General features: G+C 41.0%; 1 protein-coding gene across 1 annotated transcript; it reads right to left on the bottom strand.

The window, feature by feature from the left end:
* Positions 1-11996: 11996 nt before the first annotated feature.
* On the bottom strand, positions 11997-19636 carry rnf114 (ring finger protein 114). The gene is made up of 6 exons (XM_022190177.2): positions 19440-19636; positions 18699-18849; positions 18327-18433; positions 15717-15831; positions 13993-14100; positions 11997-13884 (listed from the first exon to the last, which is right to left on the bottom strand). The coding sequence occupies exons 1-6, from the start codon at positions 19571-19573 to the stop codon at positions 13819-13821; spliced, it is 681 nt and encodes a 226-aa protein (XP_022045869.1). The 5' UTR covers positions 19574-19636; the 3' UTR covers positions 11997-13818.
* Between the last annotated feature and the right edge of the window lie 323 nt (positions 19637-19959).

The raw sequence follows: 19959 nt of genomic DNA, 5'->3' as shown, positions 1-19959 counted from the left end.
TGCATTATCAAGTTTACACGCTGCCGGACAAGTGAGAGTGATTTTCCAGAGTGCACGGGAACAGTTTGATCAAAATACACAAACTGAATCCATTTCCAGTGACTGCTCAGTGCGGTGGAAAGCGAAAACAAGCAGTGATGTATCTTCTCGTGACCTTGTCCTTAGTTCAGAGCTTTGCTTTAGGACTAAATAGACAAGCTTGTCAGCGTGGCTGCCACAGATGAGTTATGTTAGAATTGTTCATGAAGACATTAAAGTTCCTTCCTCTCAGTAATCACTGTGCATTATTACACATTAAACATGCACTAATGTAGGAGTGATCAATTCTGTGGTAAAACAACAACCAGAAAGTGATTAAAAACTTTTAGGGAGCATTGATTTAAAAACTACTTTGCGGGCTGTGTGGAAAAAAACACAAGCTGCACCTACAGTTGTAAATCAGGGCTGATGAACAGGTCAGGATGTTCCCCGATGAAAGTTTCTGTCCAACGGAGGCCGAGAATGTAAAGTAAATCTCTGAGTGGCTGTGGCAGGGATGCAGGTGGAGGAAAGCGCAAGGGAAATGTAGCGTAATCTCAGCCTCAGCCGCGTTATCGGCTGGGCTTTTTAACACAGGGGCCAATTTAATTGCACTTAAAGCAGAATGGCAGAACATCAATCTTGATGAGTGGATCTGCATCACAGTTCTCCCAGGCCAATCTATCACTATCTATCCCTCTGGGTAGCCTCCCCCCAACACTAACACACTCATACATACCCACACTCCCTTGCCGTCCCATCTGCACGTTCCCGTCATTGGTCCTTTTTTTTATTTCCAAACAAAACCACATCTATTGTTTGGATGCTATCTTGTAAAAGCAATCTCTAATAATCTCAAACAGTATCTCAACATCAGAGCAAGTTTATTTGTCTTGATGATATCTATCCAATATGTCATTTGGTGTGTCAAAAAAATCTCATAAAATATGTTGATCTGTCTGTCACCAGCTTGTCTGTGGAAGTCAGCCACAAGCCAGTTTGGTCATGATCAAGACGTAACATGATTATTAAAAAAAAAAAAAAAAAAGCAACAAATGTTTAGTTGTCAAAAGAATTTCCTTCAAAAACAGACACTGTAGATTTCTGCAAACAAGAAAAAATGTGCAATTGTTGTGGAAAGACTTCAGCAACTGTGCACTTGTGAGTTTTTACATCATCAAGACTGTAATTTGGAAAAATCTGAGTAAACTGCAGTGTGCATTTTTGTTTATTTTCGTATAAAGCAGCTGCCATCCAGTGCAATGTGGGTGACGTGCTGATTCTGCAATAAGAACAAACTAGAATATCACCTCACATACACCAATCAGCCACAGCATTATGACCACTGCCAGGTGACTTGAATAACACTGATCATGTTGGTACTATGTGGTGTTCTGCTGGAAAGCCTTGGATTTAGGCATCCGTGCTGATGAGACTTGGACACCAAAATAAACACAGTCCCAGAACAAGAACACTCCCTCATGCTAATGGAAATTCTAAATGTCACTGGCTTACCCTTGCAGGAAAATATACCTCACCACATCTCAAAACATCAAAAAATCAGGAACATCTTGAGAGACATTACAATCACCCAAGATGTTGATTTGACCTCCAACCTTCCTAGACTCCATTCTGATCAAGCATCAACAGGATGCAATGGAGCAAGGATCTACTGCCAACGTCCCAGTGCCAGACCCCATAGGACACCCTCATAGGTCCTCTGGTCCATGCCCAATGGTTCAGAGCATTTGTGACGACATAAGGGGGACCAACACGATATTAGGCAGGTGGTCATAATGTTATGCCTTATCTATGTTTCATTTAATGCTGGAAATACAGCTCCTTTCACACGCAGCCTTTGGGCATTCCAGTATCACGCCAAAACCAGCCTAGAAACACAAACATTTAATTTTATTTCCATCGGTTTTCAAAAGCCATCAGTGGGAATCACTGATGAGCAAAGAGAACTAAAGAATTACAATTACAAGCCGGCACATTTTCGCATTTACTGTTGAAGTAAATGTAGCGGGTATGGATCCGAGCATTAGGGCTTAAGCCAATAGTTCTGTGGTTAGAGAATGGTAACTACCTCCTGTGCCATAAGCGTCTTGAACTCTTAGTGGCTATGGAACACTTAAATACAGAAAGCACTGGCTTCATCAAGGCCATAAAGCATAAAGAGGACTTATCTAGCTTTGGAAGTGAGGGACAGAGCCTACAGAGAAGTAATGATCCCTTAATGTGGTGGCTCTCTCGACCACTTGCACTCTTTTTATCTTCCCTCTCCTCCCACTCCCAACTGCTACATTAGCAGGGATAATAAATGAGACTCCGGCATCACAAGCATAAACTTTTTATGACCCACCTAACCAGCCTTATCAAATGTGGATGTGATCACTCCACCAGGTGACAGATGGCGAGATGGATGGACAGTGGTGAAGGAACGGTGAGAGTGCAAAGGGTTGAGGGGAGGGAAATGTGGATGCTTGTTTGTTTTTTTCTCGTGGAAATAAATAATTATTTCATAATATGCTCATGAAGGAGTGATGAATGTGGAAAAGTAGGAAGAAGGAGTGTGAAAATAAAGGAAGACGAATAAAAAAATTAGAGTAGAATGAGGGAGGTGAGGAGTGGGAGGATGGGAGTGTCTCCAGCACTGCTCTGAATGGGCTGGCAAGATGGAGTGGACAGGCTGTATGGGCTCGCTGAAAGGCGCCTTTCTCTTCTACATGATAACTTTGATCCCTCCTGTTTCCACACACCAGTCAGCAATATTGTTAAGCAGCAGTTGGTTAATACTTTAACTGAGTCCTGGTTGGGAGACGAAGGCTGGAGGCTCCCCCAGCCTCCCTCTCTCTCCTCCTCTCTACTCTGACAGTTTGTCCTGATATTTCTTGATATTACGCTCTCCGTTCACTGCACATAAGAATCTTTCATTTGAGAAGTCCAATCAGGTGCAGACGAGTAAATAAATCAAATATAAAGGGAGCAAATTGTAAAACTTAACAAGAAAGGCAGTGAATCAGACAATTGTGAGATACAATTTATGAAAACATAAAAACATCTGTAAATTTAGGTAGTGCTGAGTTACAAAACGGTAATATTACCTTAGATCACATGCATTCTTGTGCAGCATCATAAGGAATTAGAGATAAACACCACCTAAACACCTTATGTTTTTATATATCAGCGAGGGTTTTTTTTATATCAAAAACCCTCACATGGCTGTGCTTTTTTCCTCCTGTGCAAAACTGTAGAACAATCCAATTAAAGTTTCTGTTTTGTTTGGAAAAGTACATCATTTTGTAACTAAACTGACCTGTACTTGTGTCGAGAAGTTTTAACCCCTTGACGCCTATTGTCACGAATTTGCAACAAACCACTTTCATTCAGACTGCAGTTGAAATAGCGTATCCATTCCCCCAATGCTGGTTTGTGCATATTCAATACGTACCTTGGAACCTTTCACAAGCACTGGTTTCTCGTAGGACCAGTAAGAGTGGGACCTAATTATTATATATCTGTTATTATAATTATTACATATATCTTCTATGTGTGATAGATAAATATAAATCTCCACTTATTTTAGCGTCAGCTGTAAAGCAAAAACACCCCCATTTTTTTATTTAATTGTAAATCAGGTATCGAGGAGTTAATTAAAGCTTAGAAAGTTTTTATTTTTGCAATGTTTTTAAACTAATATTTTAGAGGGAAGAGTAGCGTTGCAAGTCTGTCAAAGGAAGAAATCCCAATCAGAGTTTTGGATACGAGTACCTGATGAAGTGAGCACTTGACACACTGATGAATTGATGCAAATTTAATCATTGCTGTTCGTGTTCTTCACCAGGTTATTTCCCCTTCTGCTCAGATGCAAACTCCAATTGAAATCAGTAAACACACTGCCATGTTAGCTGTATGAATAATAGCATGGATGCACGCTAAACACGTGTGACATGTAAGTTTTTTTCTGCATCATTAACAAATGGCCCACGTATGAAGAGATCAGATTAAAGGTAATTAAAATGACAAAAACACCCCATCATTCCTAATGCAGCTGTAATGATGGCCTAAGTGTAGCTGAATGCCAGTTCCCTCCACCTCTTTTTTTCCTCCCCGTTCCTCCCTCCGCTCATCCCTCTCATCCCTCTCCTCCAGCTCAGTTGTGGATGCAGAATCATTAACCTGGCTCTGTGAGTAGGATGTGCTGACAGAACACTCTGCCATTGTGCTTCCTGTCATCTTCAGGAAATCGGGGCTTCCCCCTGCTGTCGAGGTAAAGGACCACTAGGTGATGAGCGACAATCCCTCTCTTCATTGCTCCTTTTACTTGTTTCTATGTTTATCTCCTTCTTTTTAGCCGTCTTTATGTCCCTCCTCGTGAACTGCTTACACACACAAAAAATATCTAAAATCACACTCATGTACAGCAAGAGTCTCATTTACAGAAAAGCAATTCATTTACATTTAAACACCTAAAATAAATAAAATTAGATTTTTTTTTTAGTTTAAATTAGATTTTCTTTTGATACTAAATACTGAAGAAAATTCAACTGTTTTTAAAAAGTTATTTTCCTTGAAAAACAGACCACTTGGATAAGATATTGTGCATCCATACATGATAACAGAAACACCTGAATATACAGTATGGTGCGATTCAGTACACTTACACATGATGTACAAATAAAAAACTGTCCACAAAAAAAACGCCCCATGAAAGCTTTGCAGCAGTAGGATTAAAAGCATAACTGTTATTCTGGAATATCCCTCTATTGTATAGCATTTTCAGGTGTCCTTGTTATTTTGACCACCCCCGTGCGTGCGTGCGTGCGTGCGTGCGTGCGTGCGTGCGTGCGTGCGTGCGTGCGTGCGTGCGTGCGTGCGTGCGTGCGTGCGTGCGTGTGTGTGTGTGCGTGTGTGTGATGTAAGTGATGGAGTGGATATACTCTGTCACGAGTAGCGCAGAGTTGACGCTTCCTTTACATGGCAGCTGCAAGGCTCCAGTGATGTATCAGAGTCAGCAGAAGCATTGATCAGAACCGGGGTTAATCATTGCTCCGGGAACCCAGAAGAGATAGAGGCCGCCCGGGGAGAAGTAAGCAGGGCGAGTGGGCGGCTGCACCACAGGAGGCCTGCAGCTCTACAGTAAAAGAATGCTTGAAGGAAAGACATAAGCACTTGTCTGTTTATCTCCCTGTTCAACTATCAGCTGCTCATAATAATAGAAGGCCGTGCATAGGGCCATATGTGTGCCTTTGGATGTGTGAGGCAGAGAGAGGGAGAGCGTGCAGAGGGTGGGGGCTGATGGCACCAGCAATGTAATCCCCTCAACATCCGAAATGTGGGCAATGAGAAGCCGGATCTGTGCTGTGTCTACTCAGCAATACCCATTCACTCCACTGAGCTAGGGAGTTAATAATTCAAAAGAAAGCAGGGAAAAGAGGCTATAGGCCTGAGTGACATTGAGAGCAAAAGAGAGAGAGACCGGTGAAAGTATAGAAAGAGTGACCACAGTAGGAAGGAAGAGCAGAGGAGAACCAGGGAAGCATCCTAAAAGTAATACATATTCTGGAGGTTGGAGAAAGCATGCCATGGCCTGAAGTTGTGTATTATTTCTGACTAAACACAAACTGTACCAGCAGAGATCCTTCAGTCCCTCTTCTGCTCTCGCCATCCTTTCGTCCTCTCTCCACCCGTCCCTCTGGGATGATTCTTCACTGTGACCCGCCTCACGGTTGCCAACATCAAAGTCCTGGATGCTCTCTTCAACAAAGCACGGGAGGATGTAAAGGAAGCATAGACAATTTCCGGGTTTCCATAAAAAATCACACTTTTATTCATGTGCTAAGATAATTGCACAAGGATTTTCTAATCACCAATAAGCTTTTTAACACAATATAGCATTAGAGCACAGGAGTGTTGGTTGCTGGAAATGTTCCTCTGTACCCCATGTAAATATTCCATTAAAAATCAGCTGTTTCCAGCTAGAATGGTCATTTACCACATTAATATTGTCTAGACTATATTTGTGATTCATTTAATGTTATCTTCACTGAAAGAAAAAGATTTTCTTTCAAAAATAAGGACATTTCAAACTTATCTCTCTCTATATATATGTGTGTGCGTGCGTTTGTGTGTGTTTGTGTGTAAATACGCTCGCACAGATATTTGAAGGAATGTCAGCAATGCCAGTAGGAAGGATGCGGGGCAATGGGAATACAAAGAGGTTCATCTCCTCAGAGGGGAAGAAAAACAGGGCAATAAAACCGTCACGTCAAGCCAAGAATCTGCTGATGGCACACATACATATACGCAAGTTCAGAGAGACAAAAGAGAATCTGTCAAGCAGATAAAGCCATCACTTCTCCTTTTCATCCCTGGTTTTGTCCAGAGGCGTCCCCCTTTCACCTCTCCTCTGCCCCGCCAACACTTGTCAGGCAAGAGAGTCATTAATGTTTAGCTGGGCAGTGATGACAGCGCTGACAGCACTCATCTGTCTAAGAAGACAAGATGAGAGAGAGGGACAGCCCATCAAAGGATACCACTTAGAGAGAGAGATGGGGGAGAAAGGGGGGGAAAAAGTGAGGCTGGACAAGCAGGGAAGGAACCCATGCTTCTTTGGAAAGTTAAAGGTTACGTCACCAAGGTGGGCTATAAAATGACACCATTGTCATCTCTGTCCTCCCCTCCTTTTCCATATTTCTATCCGTCCACCTACGCAGCCCCTGTCTCCCCCTCCCCTCCACTCCCCCTCCATGTGCTTGTCAGCAGTTTGATTCAGTACCTGCAGCTTAGTTACTCATTGAGCCGAGGAGGGACCGGAGCCAGTGGAGGTATATGGACGGCCACCGGTGGTTTGGGGGGCTGCCGTTTGACTGACAGATCTGCCTCCATCGTCCATTCCCTCCTGTAAAGACACGAGATACAAAGCACAGGAAGTGGAGGGAGGTAAAAAGCTTTGAATGTGAATGCTACACTACAGGGGCGGTTAATAATTGGGAAGTGTTGGACTTTATATCCGAGAGACAAGGCGATGTTGGGGCTTGTTTTATGTGCTGCTGTGGCTCTGAGATCTAACTGTATCGCCTTCGCTTCTAAAGATACACCTAAAACCCCTCATATTTCCCATATGCAGCTCATAGTGATATCCTGACCACATCACATTCAGCAGTACTGAATCCTCCTGTTGTCTTCATTTACAGGCACCGAAAAATATTGTTTCCTTGTCTGAAAAAAGTACAAAAATTAAGCAAAAATAATCCCCAAATTTCTGAAAATTTGCAAAAACTTCCGGAAGAAAATTCCAAGAATACCTTCAAAATTTCCCTTAAAAGTTTTATGTTAAAAAAATCCCCCAAATGTGGCAAGAAAATTCTTGTAAATGTTTTCAAAAAATGAGTCAAATTTTTCCTAAAAAATCCTAAAAGTATCTAAAATGATTACATGTATATTAGTAAAACTTCTAATATTTTCTTTAAGAACATTCACACAAAAAATCAACCAAAATCCAGCTAATTTCACTGTGTTTTGGTTTATTTTTTGTGGGAATGTTCTAAAGAAACATTTTTAATATTTCTTTTTTTCCACCAAAAAGATGTTCAAAGTTTTCCCAAAAATGTTGAAAATGTGGACATCACAACTTTCACTGTCAAAATATATATTTTTTCCACATTTTCAAACTTTAAAGTGGGTCAGTTTTGACCTGCAGGACAACGTGAGGGTAAATATAATAATAAAATGGCAAATATAGAAGAAATATCAATGCAATTATGTTGTTTTTGACTTTCAAAAAGCCCACATGGACCACTAACGAAACATGAAGGCCACAGATCAGACAAAGCTTTCTCTAACCAGTTCCATTTTTATATTTTGAGCTGCATTTTTCACATTAAGGAACAATTCATCAGGTTGTTTTTTCGCTTATCATTTTGACCTTTAGAAGACAAAAAAATTGATCATATTTTCTGCCTATGTGACCATGTCCAGTACAATGCTGCTCCCCAATTTTTTCCCTCCATCTTTCCAATTACGTCACAAGTTAATTGAGAAGGTGCTTTGATTGCCGTGACAAGTTAAGTAGAGGGAGTGGGACCATTGTCTTTCAAATCAGCTGTCAGTGTGTTTCTGCTGTCAGCAGTTTGAGTCACTACCTGCCTGGTTAATCATCGAGCCGCTCCGAGCTGCGAGCTGCTGGAGGTGTATGGCTCACCGTCACGGACCCACATCATCGCCACAACAGGACAACATCTGATTGACAGATTAGCAAGCACTGGCGCTTTTTTAAAGAAAGACGTGGGGGAAATAGGGTGGAGAGTAGTGATTGGAATTGAAGGAGCCTCGAAGAGGAAGTGTGAGGTCCTGGAGGGGGGTGTGTTTGTGTGGGATGGATGGAGGTATGAAGGTTAGCAGGTCTTCCCTATTGTATGTGTGCTGAGGAACAGAAAGATGCAAGATGTGAGAGATTTGCATGTTTCTTCAAGGAAAAGTGGAATAGACAGGTGGACATAATGTATCTTTGTTTCAGTGAGAGCTAGATGGGCAGATAAAAACATCAGATGACATCTTTGATAGTAACATTTTTATTCCAGCCAATCAAAGCAGAAAATGTACGACTGTGTCTTTATCTGTTCGGAACAAAATCAAACCATGTCTTAACCCTCGTGTCATCCTGCGGGTTAAAAATTGACCCGTTTTAAAGTTTGAAAATGTGGAAAAATAATATTTTCACAGTGAAACTTCTGATGTCCACATTTTCAAATTTTTTAGGAAATCTTTTTTTAAAAAAATGTTTCTTAAGAACATTCACAAAAAATCAACCAAAATCCAGCAAATTTCACTGGATTTTGATTGATTTTTTTGTGAAAGTTCTTAAAGAAAATATTAAAAGTTTTACTGATGTATATGTAATCACGTTAGATTTTTTTTTGGAAGATTTTTACTAATTTTTTTAGAAATATTTACAAGAATTTTCTTGCCAAATTTGGGGGATTTTTATTTTTTAAATAAAAACTTTTAAGGGGAACTTTTAAGGAATTCTTGGAATTTTCTTCCTGAAGATTTTGCAAATTTTCAGAAATTTGGGGATTTTTTTTCTGAATTTTTGGATTTTTTTCAGACAAGGAAACAATATTTTTCGGTGCCTGTAAATGAAGACAACAGGAGGGTTAATGCCAGGCAGTTTCCCCCTGTGGGATATCCAGGACCGAGAAGGAGAAAGTCAGAAGACAGTCTGGAAAATACCTATCGGGTTCCTTTGAAAGTGAAATTGCCTCCCCTATTGGACATTAATGCTGCTACAACCAACATTTGCCACCCCCATCCTATGAGGTTATCCCCACTCTCGTCCTCTCCCCCTCCTCTGATTCCCTCATGCACGCCCGCTGAGGTTTGATTTCAAATGGAAAAATTAATGGGAGAATAATAGCCCTGGGCCTCGCTCTCTTCCACACACATCTTAGTTGGTCTACAGGGGTACGGAGAGGGGTAGCGAGATTTAGATCAATTCGCCTCACTTGGCCTGATATTCCATTGTGACACGCGTTCACCAGGGATTTCGCCCACCCCGCCTTCTCTTGCACCTTAGAGGGCTTAACTTTCAAATATTAGTACAGTGGCTGCACGGATTTCAAATAAATAAATAAATAAATGAGGAAGCAATGATTAGCAATTCTCCAGACAGTTAAATGGACGCATTTCATATTCATTTTCACTTCCAGGAGAATATTTCTGCAGAAACAGTGATTTTGAGAACTTTCCAAGCTTTAAGAGGGGCTACTAAAACCAGCAGTGAGGAGTTTCTTCCACGGCGGCCACATACAGCGAGGCACATAGAGCAGCTTCAAGGAGAATTCAAAGCGCCTTACTTGGATTTAAAAAATACAGACCAAATAATTGTTCTTTCCTTCCTGTATATTCAATTTGATTTTCAGCAAGGAAAGTACACAGGGTGCTTTTAAAGACAAGAGTAAAGACAAACTGTTTGTCCTTATAGTTCTGAGTACCTCTGGCATAATATTGGCAGGAGTCAGGCTTTAAAGGGCACAGAAGTAGATACACACACATACACACACATACAAGAAGTGCAAGTTTCACTTCAGCTGATGCAGGGCCAAGTTGGTTGTAGGCGTTATTAAATCAAAGTTAAGACTCGATGCTCTTAGGCTAAGCAACACAAGAACTGTGTGCGTCTGGCTGGGGTAGGGGGTCGGTTATTAGGAGTTTAAAAGCGGAAGACGAGTTGGTGTAGAACCAGTATTGATGTCGGGGAAGCCCACTGGCGCTTTCTGTTCAAACATTTGAGAGGGCCGACCTGCCGAGCTGCAGCACCCGGGTGGCAGGATTCCCGCTCTTCCTGTTTCTCCTGACTTTGAGGAATTTTTCGGTGAACAAACTCCCAGTGCTCTCCCCACACCTCATCACAGATACCTGCCTCAGCAAAACTAGAGAGAAATAGACTGAGAAAGAGAACTTTCCAGGCATTTCAGGAGTTCCTGTCTCTTGTCACCCGGAAATGTATTGCACATAATGTTACACAGCTATTTTTAAGATAGTGCAGACACACAGTTCTTGTGTTAGATCTTTCCGCTGAAAGCACTGGGTGATGGATGTGAGTCAGTCTTCTTGAATTCTCCCTGACTAACTCGCCAGTTTTTTTCTGTCTGAGCAAACAGTTGGGCAAAATGGAGAGTTGGATGAGCATGAAACAGCCTAAATCGGAAAAACGGTTTCAGATTGGGAGTAGTCTTCCCTTTTTTATACAGGTGTGGATTCTGCTCTGCTTTACCTGATATCAACAATATGAGAATAAATGTTGACTGAACAAATGCATTGCTCACTTGTGGCTGTTCAAACATACTGGGAACAATGAGTTCAAGCATCCATCAGAGGGCATGAACCCGCAAATTTGGGGATGCTGAATTTCAACCCCAGCGTCTTCTTCACAGGAGACTTATATAAGGTGGAGGAGGAGGTTTACAATGCGTTGAAGGAAAACAAAAGGCTGGTGGAGAGGTGTCTAGGGTACGGTGATGGTACGACACACTTCTAAAACGAGCCACCGTCCCCACACCTCTCGCAGTGCGCCTTTGGGCACATGTAGCATTAATTGCTGCCTCTACAGAGCCTGCAGACTGCACATACCATCCACCGCTCGCATCAAAGCAACCACACGCTGAACTTTATGAAATTTTTATTCAATGTGTTCACTTCTCTTCCTTTTTTCCCCTCTCTTTCTTCCTATTCCTATTCCCCACCTTGGCCCCCCTCTCGCTTTTAAGCCGCGCCACCAAACAGACAAGAAAGACTTCTCTCTGCCATGTTTTTCGGCTCGACTTCCTTCCTGCCCAGAAGCACTCGAGTATCTCGTTAGTTCTCTCACAGCTAACATCACTCCTCTATCTGCCAGGAGCAAAAAAAAAAAAAAAATGATTTGGGGGGAAGAAGTAAGGAGAAGAAAAGATAAGGAACGGGGGGGGACGACATCAAGAAGTTTGGTGGGCGAGATTCTCTGCAGAGCTAAGGTGTTAAACCGTGATACCATTTAGCTGCAGTAATTACAGATACAAAAAGCAGGAGAGAGATGAGAGGGTTTTCTCTCCCTGTGGACAATGTACACCAAAGGGCCTAAGTTTCATCATCACCTTAGCACAGATGCATGAAAAAAACACATTGCAAGATCATTGCTGGTATGACACGACAATGCCCTGATTTCTACAACATGAACAAAGGTTTGCAGAAAGCTTGCTTTATTTAACAGATTTCATGTCACTATTCCATGTTCTTATCACTATTGCACACCTTTTCGACTGATTATGACAACTGAATAAATCCAGTTTTCGATGCCCACATTGGGTTTCCTTTAACCGCTGCCTCTCACACTCACAAACGCACACTGTGTGGTCATCCATCAGCAGCCAGTGTTGTTGCTTCCCCCACACGTCTCATGCACACAGGTATAAATCACTGCGCCTGATTTCTGGGGCCAGGGTTTAAATAATTAAAGAGCTTTAATTTATCAGGATTTAGCACCCCCTGACAGTAGGGCTGACAAAAGAGAATGAGAGATATATTGAGGAGAAAAAAAATCATTATACATTAGAAACACATGTAAAAGTATTACACATTTTACTGGAGAGGAAGAAAAAGAACATCCTAAGTGGAACCAAAGACTAGGTGAAAAGGCATTAAGGTTCTGCTCTAGAGCTACTTAATCTGCATGTAAGAAGTTTTATTCACCGGTTTGGAGAAGACAAATGCAATGCAACTGTGTGAATATTCGTACTACTGTATGTGATTGATCTGAGACACTTACAAGCCATTGAGAAACAACATTGATGTAAAATAAAATAAGACACAGTTCACATTTAAAAAAATAAAACAAAAAACACCCAGTCAAAATTAAGCAAAATCAAACTGAATCTTCTTTTAACTTCACATGCTGTCAGGTTTGGAGGCATACAAATAAAGAGACTTTTTTTCCCCGGAACTTTTGAGGAGAGAAAATATGAAAGCCACAACAAACTGGAGTGTTTTTTTTTTTTTTTGCAGACCATCCAAGACACTGGGCATGAGAAACACACTACAGTACGTTACATTTAATGTCTTAACTCATGTCACTTCAACTGCCCAAAAGTAAAGTTGTGGTGATTATGTTTGCAATGTGGCAAAGAACCGAAAAACCTCAGTTTATAAACATCAGTGACAATTTTGTATGTTGCATTTGAGCTAAAGTAAGCCAGACAACAACACACTAAAACAAATTTAGTGATTTAGTGCTGAATTATGTCCTGCAAGAACCAGGAGGCTGGTGAGGGCCAGGAGATGGTGTGGACGGTCAGAAGAAGGTAGAACTCTACTGCCCTCATGTGGCGTTAAACATGCAAATAAACTGTCACCAAACTAAAAAAATAAATACATCACCAAACTGATGACCACGCTGATGTTGTCCGACTTGCATCTTACGATTTACTGGATGTACTATTAGCCCTATGAGTTTTGGAAGTCAGAAACAAGATCTACCAGCAGGCACAAAGACATAAGGGAGAAACATTACAATACAGCAAACTGCCATCTCTGGCTTTGTTTGACCCTCATATTATTTATTCTTTCCAGTAGATCTCTGAAAACAGAATAAACACACACTCTCTCTCTCTCACACACACACACACACACTTTACCCAGAAACAGCATAAAAAAAGACAGATCTGCCGAAACACCATACTCGGAAATGAACAAAAAAACTAAATCTCAATTCCTCTCTTGAGAGTAAACATGCAAATTCACTCAAGTTGAATTTTATATATTATTAACATTACTCAACGACTTCACTGAGTGAAGTTTGTCATTTTGTTGGCAATAGTTAGCCACCTAGTGGTCAAACCCTCTTATTACATCAAGTGTTGACAATGTGGGAATTTCAATCACGACTTTGGAAGTGTTTGGCTATATGACACCATGTCATTAATGAACAAACAACTTAACAAACATAGTTTAGTAGATACTCAACAAACTATCAAGTCTACAGACTCAGCCGGGGGGAAGATTATCACACCAGAAACACAGTATTACTCCTAAATCAAACGGTACAATATGTTTTTGAGCCATATTGCATTTATTTTTTGAATAATAAACCTATAGATCCATAGATACAATACCAGTTCCCTATGAAAATAATTAGCCTTAGTAAGTCAGTACCACCATCCTCATGCTAGATGAATGATGATACAGTGTGGTGTTCTGTCTTTTCAAGACCATCTCCCCTTTACTTCACTGGATTCATCCTCCTGGTGAATTGTTCTTCACACTTCAGTTGTCCAAAAGGGAGCGCTGTAAAGCCTCCTGAATCATTGTGTGCTCGTCTGTGGAGTAATCCTGCAAAGTCATCAGCGTGAGGAGACCCAAAAAAAAAGAGACTAAATTAGTTCTTTCATCATTTATTAACACAGAATATAAACAACAAAACTGCTTTTATTTACTTACAACAAATGTATCATAGGAGAAAGTGTGTCTGATCTTCAGGTGCTGGAAAAAGTCTGCACTCCTGTAGTTAGGGTCCCCCCAAGGCATTGAGGCACAGATAGGGCACACCTAAACAAAGAGATGAGAGTGATGAAACATCTATTAACATATTGTTAACCATGGCTGAATCCAGAAAATGTGTGGAACCTAAGAGCAGCTGGTGAGATCACAATGATTCCTCGAGTTATTCGAATAATTCAATGACTAAAATTCATAATAGACCCGAGGTCACTAACTGGTGGATCGCGATCCGAGTTGCAGCTTTTCAGCACTTTGTGGCATTTAACAAATCAGAGGCTGAACTAAGAAGGCAGTTCAATATAGTCAGAATTTCTTTATGCAAGTCGGCTCAACAAAAACTAAAACCTCAGTCAGAAATAACAGGTATGAAGGTGGCTATCAACTTTCTTCATTAAAGGGGAACTTCGGTTTTTTTCAACCTGGGGTCTGTTTTCATATGTCATTTCATACATGTGAGTGATGGAGAAATGAATTTTCAACATAGCTCCAGTATTTAGCCAGGCAGGCAGCTTAGCAGCGATTTCGCGAGCTATCGCACGATTTCGGAACGAGATTTGCTTTCTAGCGTCCTGAGCTTTGGATACAGACCACAACAAAGAGCGATCGCCAGGTAATGTGGAGGTTTTCGTTCACTTCTCATCTCTAGTATGTTGTGGGACACTCGTTGAGACTATCCGAGCCGGTCAGTGTGGGGGAAAAAAAGCACGTTAGGGTGGACTTTGAGGCGGGGGCGCCACTTGCCCCATACTTTTCGCTAGCTGAGCTGCTAGCTGAACTGCTAAGCTGACTGCCTGGCTAAATACTGGAGCTATGTTGAAAATTCATTTCTCCATCACTCACATGTATGAAATGACATATGAAAACAGACCCCAGGTTGAAAAAAACCGAAGTTCCCCTTTAACTCAGACTCTCTGCTTCAAACTCGTCCACACAAACAGGAGCGTTTAATGGATCATTTCACTCGTTTATGAAGCGATCGCAATCAAGTTGTTTTTGATCATGTGCAGCTGCTTCAGTCAGGTTGTTTTAATGAAGAACAATGAGGAACATAAAAATTTATGACGTCAAAAAGCGCCAGGACTGGAAACTATGCAAGACAGTAATGCTGGTAGAAAACTGTTAAACAAGCGTTAATGTATTTATCTTACCGATCAATGCAGGTGCACAAGAACACTGTTAAGATTTATGTTGAAACATGATATTGTATTAAGTGCCTGTAGGTCTGATGCTGTCTCATAATGAAGGAAATTAATGTTACTGATTTAATCTTTTTTGTAATAAACTAATCAGCCTTCTATTCTGTGTTCCATCAGCTACAGTAATAGCAGTTTAAACGAATCAAACATCAAGACATATTTATGTGATTTCTGCATCACCAGCTAAATACATGTCAGGCTCCTTTGAGTTTTAGGTGAATACCCCTGTACTATGCTACACTATACCATATATGAACAATACCCCACAGATGGCCACCTGTGTTCCGCCAGGACATTTATTTCTGTTGCACAGCGTACTCACTTCTGCTTTTGATGCTGTAATGCACATGTCAAGCGATGCCAATCCGATTACTCGATTAATCGCCAGAATAATCAGTTGAAAACTCCATTACTAAACTGAACGATTGCTGCAGCCCTGGATCACATCACAGAGTAGATTTTTTTTACCACTTGGCGTGCATCTCGAGCATGTTGGGAAGTGCAGTGTTCAACCAGGCCGTCCTGATCGAGGTTCTGGCAGTTGCAGTAGGGGCAGGTGAAGGTGTAACGATTTGGCACTGGACTGTGGAAAGAAACAGAAATAATAAAATATGTTACACTAATGATAATATATGTAAATGCTTTTACAAAGAGGTCTGTTTCTCTGCTATAGGAATATTGTACTATGGATGCAACAGAAACTAAACTGTTTTTTTAAATAGTTTTTTAACCCTTTAAGCTTCAGTCAATTCCAGTCGTTTTCAGTACAAAAAAATCGCTAATATTCTATTTTTAAATAAAAAAAATTACGAAAAATACGGGGAATATTGGACGGGCATCGCGAGGTGCATTTCCTTGAAAAGGACCGATTCGGGGATTTTATACCGACTTCAGGACATGTTTTGGACAAAATAGTTTCCTGGCTTGTGTCATCTGGATGTAAAAGGTTGGATTATGACCGTTTTTTGTGGAATCTTTTTTTTTGTGTGTAATAATAAACCCGGAAATGTGAGTCGCGCTGTGTGCTTTGAAGCCGTGTATAGAGAACGGATGGATGAATATTTGTTTTTGTCGGACAAATGTGTTTTTCTCACCCGCTGTGGTAATCGCATCTGAAAGTGGTTTATACCGGCAGATTCATGAGAATCTAAGCTTTCCATCGGTGTATAGTGTTTGTATAAGCGCGTTTGCGGCCGTCGGACATTCTTGAAATTCCTATGCAAATTAGTAGGTGTACCGCCGGCGGTACACTGAAACTTGGATATAAGAGCAGTTATCATCTGAGATTGAAGCTAAAATAATGGATGTCTTTATATGGTTTTAAAAGCTGCTTTTACAGCAAAGCAATACCATTTTTGTGAATTAATCCAACTGGCTGAAAATCAACTATAGAGGCCACCTTCTGATTAGTCATCATGTACTTGCTACAGCTGACTGTTTTTTCAAACTATTCCATTTGTAATTGTCTCTGCTTATCAGGCTCAGGAAATACGAGCATTGTACAGAACACACACCAATTTTCCACAACTCCAAAAGCTTATTTTGGGGTCTAAATGAAGAAAAGTCCTATACTGCTATGTACATATGAGTCTACCCTGCATAGTAATTGATTTGTGGAATGTACTAGATGGTCAGACAATCAAGAAGTCATGCAGACAGTCTAGCCTGAGTACATCAAGATCTTTTAGATGGAAGAAACAGTTTAAAATTTGCATTTTTTCTGGGCCACATCAGACTAAAAACATTGTCTCAACAGAGCAACAAAATACCGACACATATTCTACATGAAACAGAGGCAGGAACATCTGAGCTCTAAACTATCTGAAGCTATCTTGAGGTTGCTTATAGTAAATAAAATATTGTTTCCTCATTTGGCCTGTTGTTCTGTTATGCTAACCCGGGAAAACTGTGTAAACTAGTGGTGAACTCACCCCTATATGCTCCAAACTGCACTACACAATACGGAAAAAGACACAAACTAGCAACAGCACACAATATATATAGCACCCTCAAAATGTCACTTCTACTTTTGTTAAAAGAACAATCCCACAATGCAGGGGTACATTTCAGAAGGATGTGTTGGTCAGCATCCAACAGACAACAGCCTTGGGTAACAAAGGTGCAGTGGGGTGTGTCGGTGGATGCGTGTTAATTCAGGCACCAGTGAAACATGGGCCAGGAATTTGTAATACTAGAACACCACATGTTTTCATTGTGGAACATGGAACTTTTAATGACGAGCTTCTACACTAGCGCTTTAGGGATTCCTAAAATGGAAACTTTCAGAGACCTCCAGGATTCATTTTAGTCATCAATGAGCAAAAACTGCAACTCCTATTGAAACCACGACACAAACACCCACATTTGTTTCCTGATTGCGTCTTTTCAGTCACTGTGTCCTTCCCAGATTAATAACGTCTCAAGAAAGTGCTCCAGTTCTGCTTTAATGTGTCGCCATAACTGTTTAACAACAACTCCTGATCTGTTTCCTGCTGCAATAACTGCCTCATACTTCTGTGGTACTTTCAGTGACAGTTCCACTTCATTGCTGGTTCAAGAAAATAAATCTCTGGTCTTACTTTCTCCCCTTGCTCCACAGTATCTGGTACATTAAGCAACCAATCCTCTGCTTACTGTTTGCACTGATGTACTCATGCTTAGAGTACATGAAGAGTCTTATGTTTTTAAGATGTGCTTGCAGGGATGAACATTATTTCTGAAATGGTGGCAAAACTCTCATTTGGATAGAGATAATCTTTCTTTTAATGTGCAGGTTCAAAATAGGAATGTGCTAAAGCTAATGTAGCCTAAGAAAGGATTTATCAAATTCTTTGACGCAATGATTGTGAGGTGAACCGTTGAAATCTGATATTTATGTTACAAGGAAATCTAACAAAAACGTGAGTTTGTATCAGTTTGAGTGACCACAAGACTGTGTCTGTCTTTGTACTTTTTTTAAACCAAAGTTTGATCTGAAAAAAATCTCATTTCACTGTTGCACTACAATGTAATCCAAAAACAACAACAACAACAACAAGCATTTATTAGGTAGGGGATAGCGAAAGAGTTGTTCCTCACCTGATGATGGCAGGCTGGCTCTGGGCAGTGGTCCTCACTCCCTCCTCAATGTACTCCTGGTATTTTGAACAGGCAGCAGTGTGGCTTCTCATCTGAGAAAGGCCAACCTTAGGAAAAAACACATAACGGTAAGTACCACTGCTTAACCAGTATCACGTAATTGCTGTCTTGTGTTTGCAACCTGAAGTCTGCTATGTGTGAATATAAAGATCAACGTTACGACTGACTAAAGATTAAGTTTGTGCATGCGTTGTTGTAGTTGCATCTTCAGCCTCCTGCATGGGAGTGATCTGGTTAAACTCTTGCATGTTTCCAAAACCCAGTTCGGATGCTTTGTCGTGTTGTAGCTTTTGCGCTTTAATAAAAACATACCTGAACTCCGCATCCCTTGCAAGCAGCCACAGATGATTGGATGACTGCCTCTAGATCAGCAGCTTTAGTCCAGTGGCCCAGAGTGGCCCGACAAACTGCACACACAGGCTTTTGTGGACGCAAACATTCCTGCAAACAACTCTGGCAGAACCTGAAATGAGACGTGCCAAGGAGAGATAATTATGATCAAGATGAGGAAGGAGACAAGACACTGTCAGTTTTAATTCAGTTCCTGGTTACCGGAAGGCAAAACAATGGTACAACACTTCACACTATTTATAGACTGACATTAAAAACACCGTCTGACACCAAAGAACAGACGCTGTCATTCGCTGAAAGATTCCTCTTATGTTTCTCACTTGAGCTTCCTGTAAATCCGATGGAAAGTCCCCACCTGAAGACGACGCAGGGACTTGTAGTCCGTTAAGGCGGTTTCATGTGTTGACGCAATACAGATACAAACTACAACTCCCAAGTGAGGCCTCCTCTTTGATGTAAACAAAACTGAAACTGATTTAGCAAGCTGCAATTGATTTTGCCAGATATTTATGCGAATAAAACAAAAATACAGGGTCACAACACAAGCAGACGCACACACGTTCGGGGTTTGGCGACTGTGGTGCAGGGGCACGTTTCAACTCGAGCCTTTTCCTCCATTGTTTTTACCTCGTATCAGTGCATCGCTGGTGGCAGACGTGGGTTAGGGGGGAGGACGAGCGAAAATAAGACAAAAATACTCACGTATGGCCGCATTGTGTGGTTACGGGACTCTCGAAGATCTCCAGACAAACCGGACAGACGAATTCTGACACATCGCCGCTCCCGTCAGAGACGTTTTTCTTGTGCTGTGCTGCGCTAAACCCGAGCATCGCCATTTCTTTTCTTCACTGAGTCAGTCCCCCACCAGCACCAACCGTTCCCGTGACGACGTCACCGGGTTCTGGTTCTTTTTTAAGCAAGAGGGCGGAGTCACCTCAGAAAGTAAAACAGTATGGATATTGTTTGTGCAAAGTATTGAAAGTTACAAGTAGTTACTTTTTTTTACACAGATGTATCTCCTTATTTTCTCGTTTAAATAAAATACATAAATGATTGTGCATTAAAATTTGTCAAAAATGAATTCCCAGAATACTTTAAGAATGCTGTTCTCTCTGGGAGTCATTCTTATCCACAACAGTTTACATGAGAGAAAGGTGTCACAATAACTAATATTTCCTGTGATAAACTGCACATATTTGTGATTTCCGAAAAAAATGCAACA

Source organism: Acanthochromis polyacanthus, chromosome 6 (genome assembly GCF_021347895.1).
Source record: "Acanthochromis polyacanthus isolate Apoly-LR-REF ecotype Palm Island chromosome 6, KAUST_Apoly_ChrSc, whole genome shotgun sequence".
NCBI lineage: Eukaryota > Metazoa > Chordata > Actinopteri > Pomacentridae > Acanthochromis > Acanthochromis polyacanthus.
This window is presented reverse-complemented; position numbering and strand designations above follow the sequence as displayed.

What these genes read in the sequence shown, in the direction of transcription:
- rnf114 (XM_022190177.2), bottom strand. Translation starts at nt 19,573, where the DNA reads ATGGCGATGCTCGGGTTTAGCGCAGCACAGCACAAGAAAAACGTCTCT. An exon ending in AGCCAGCCTGCCATCATCAG is followed by an intron (nt 15,832 to 18,326) that starts GTGAGGAACAAC and finishes TTCTTTCCACAG; the next exon opens with TCCAGTGCCAAATCGTTACA. An exon ending in TCTCCTATGATACATTTGTT is followed by an intron (nt 13,885 to 13,992) that starts GTAAGTAAATAA and finishes ATGACTTTGCAG; the next exon opens with GATTACTCCACAGACGAGCA.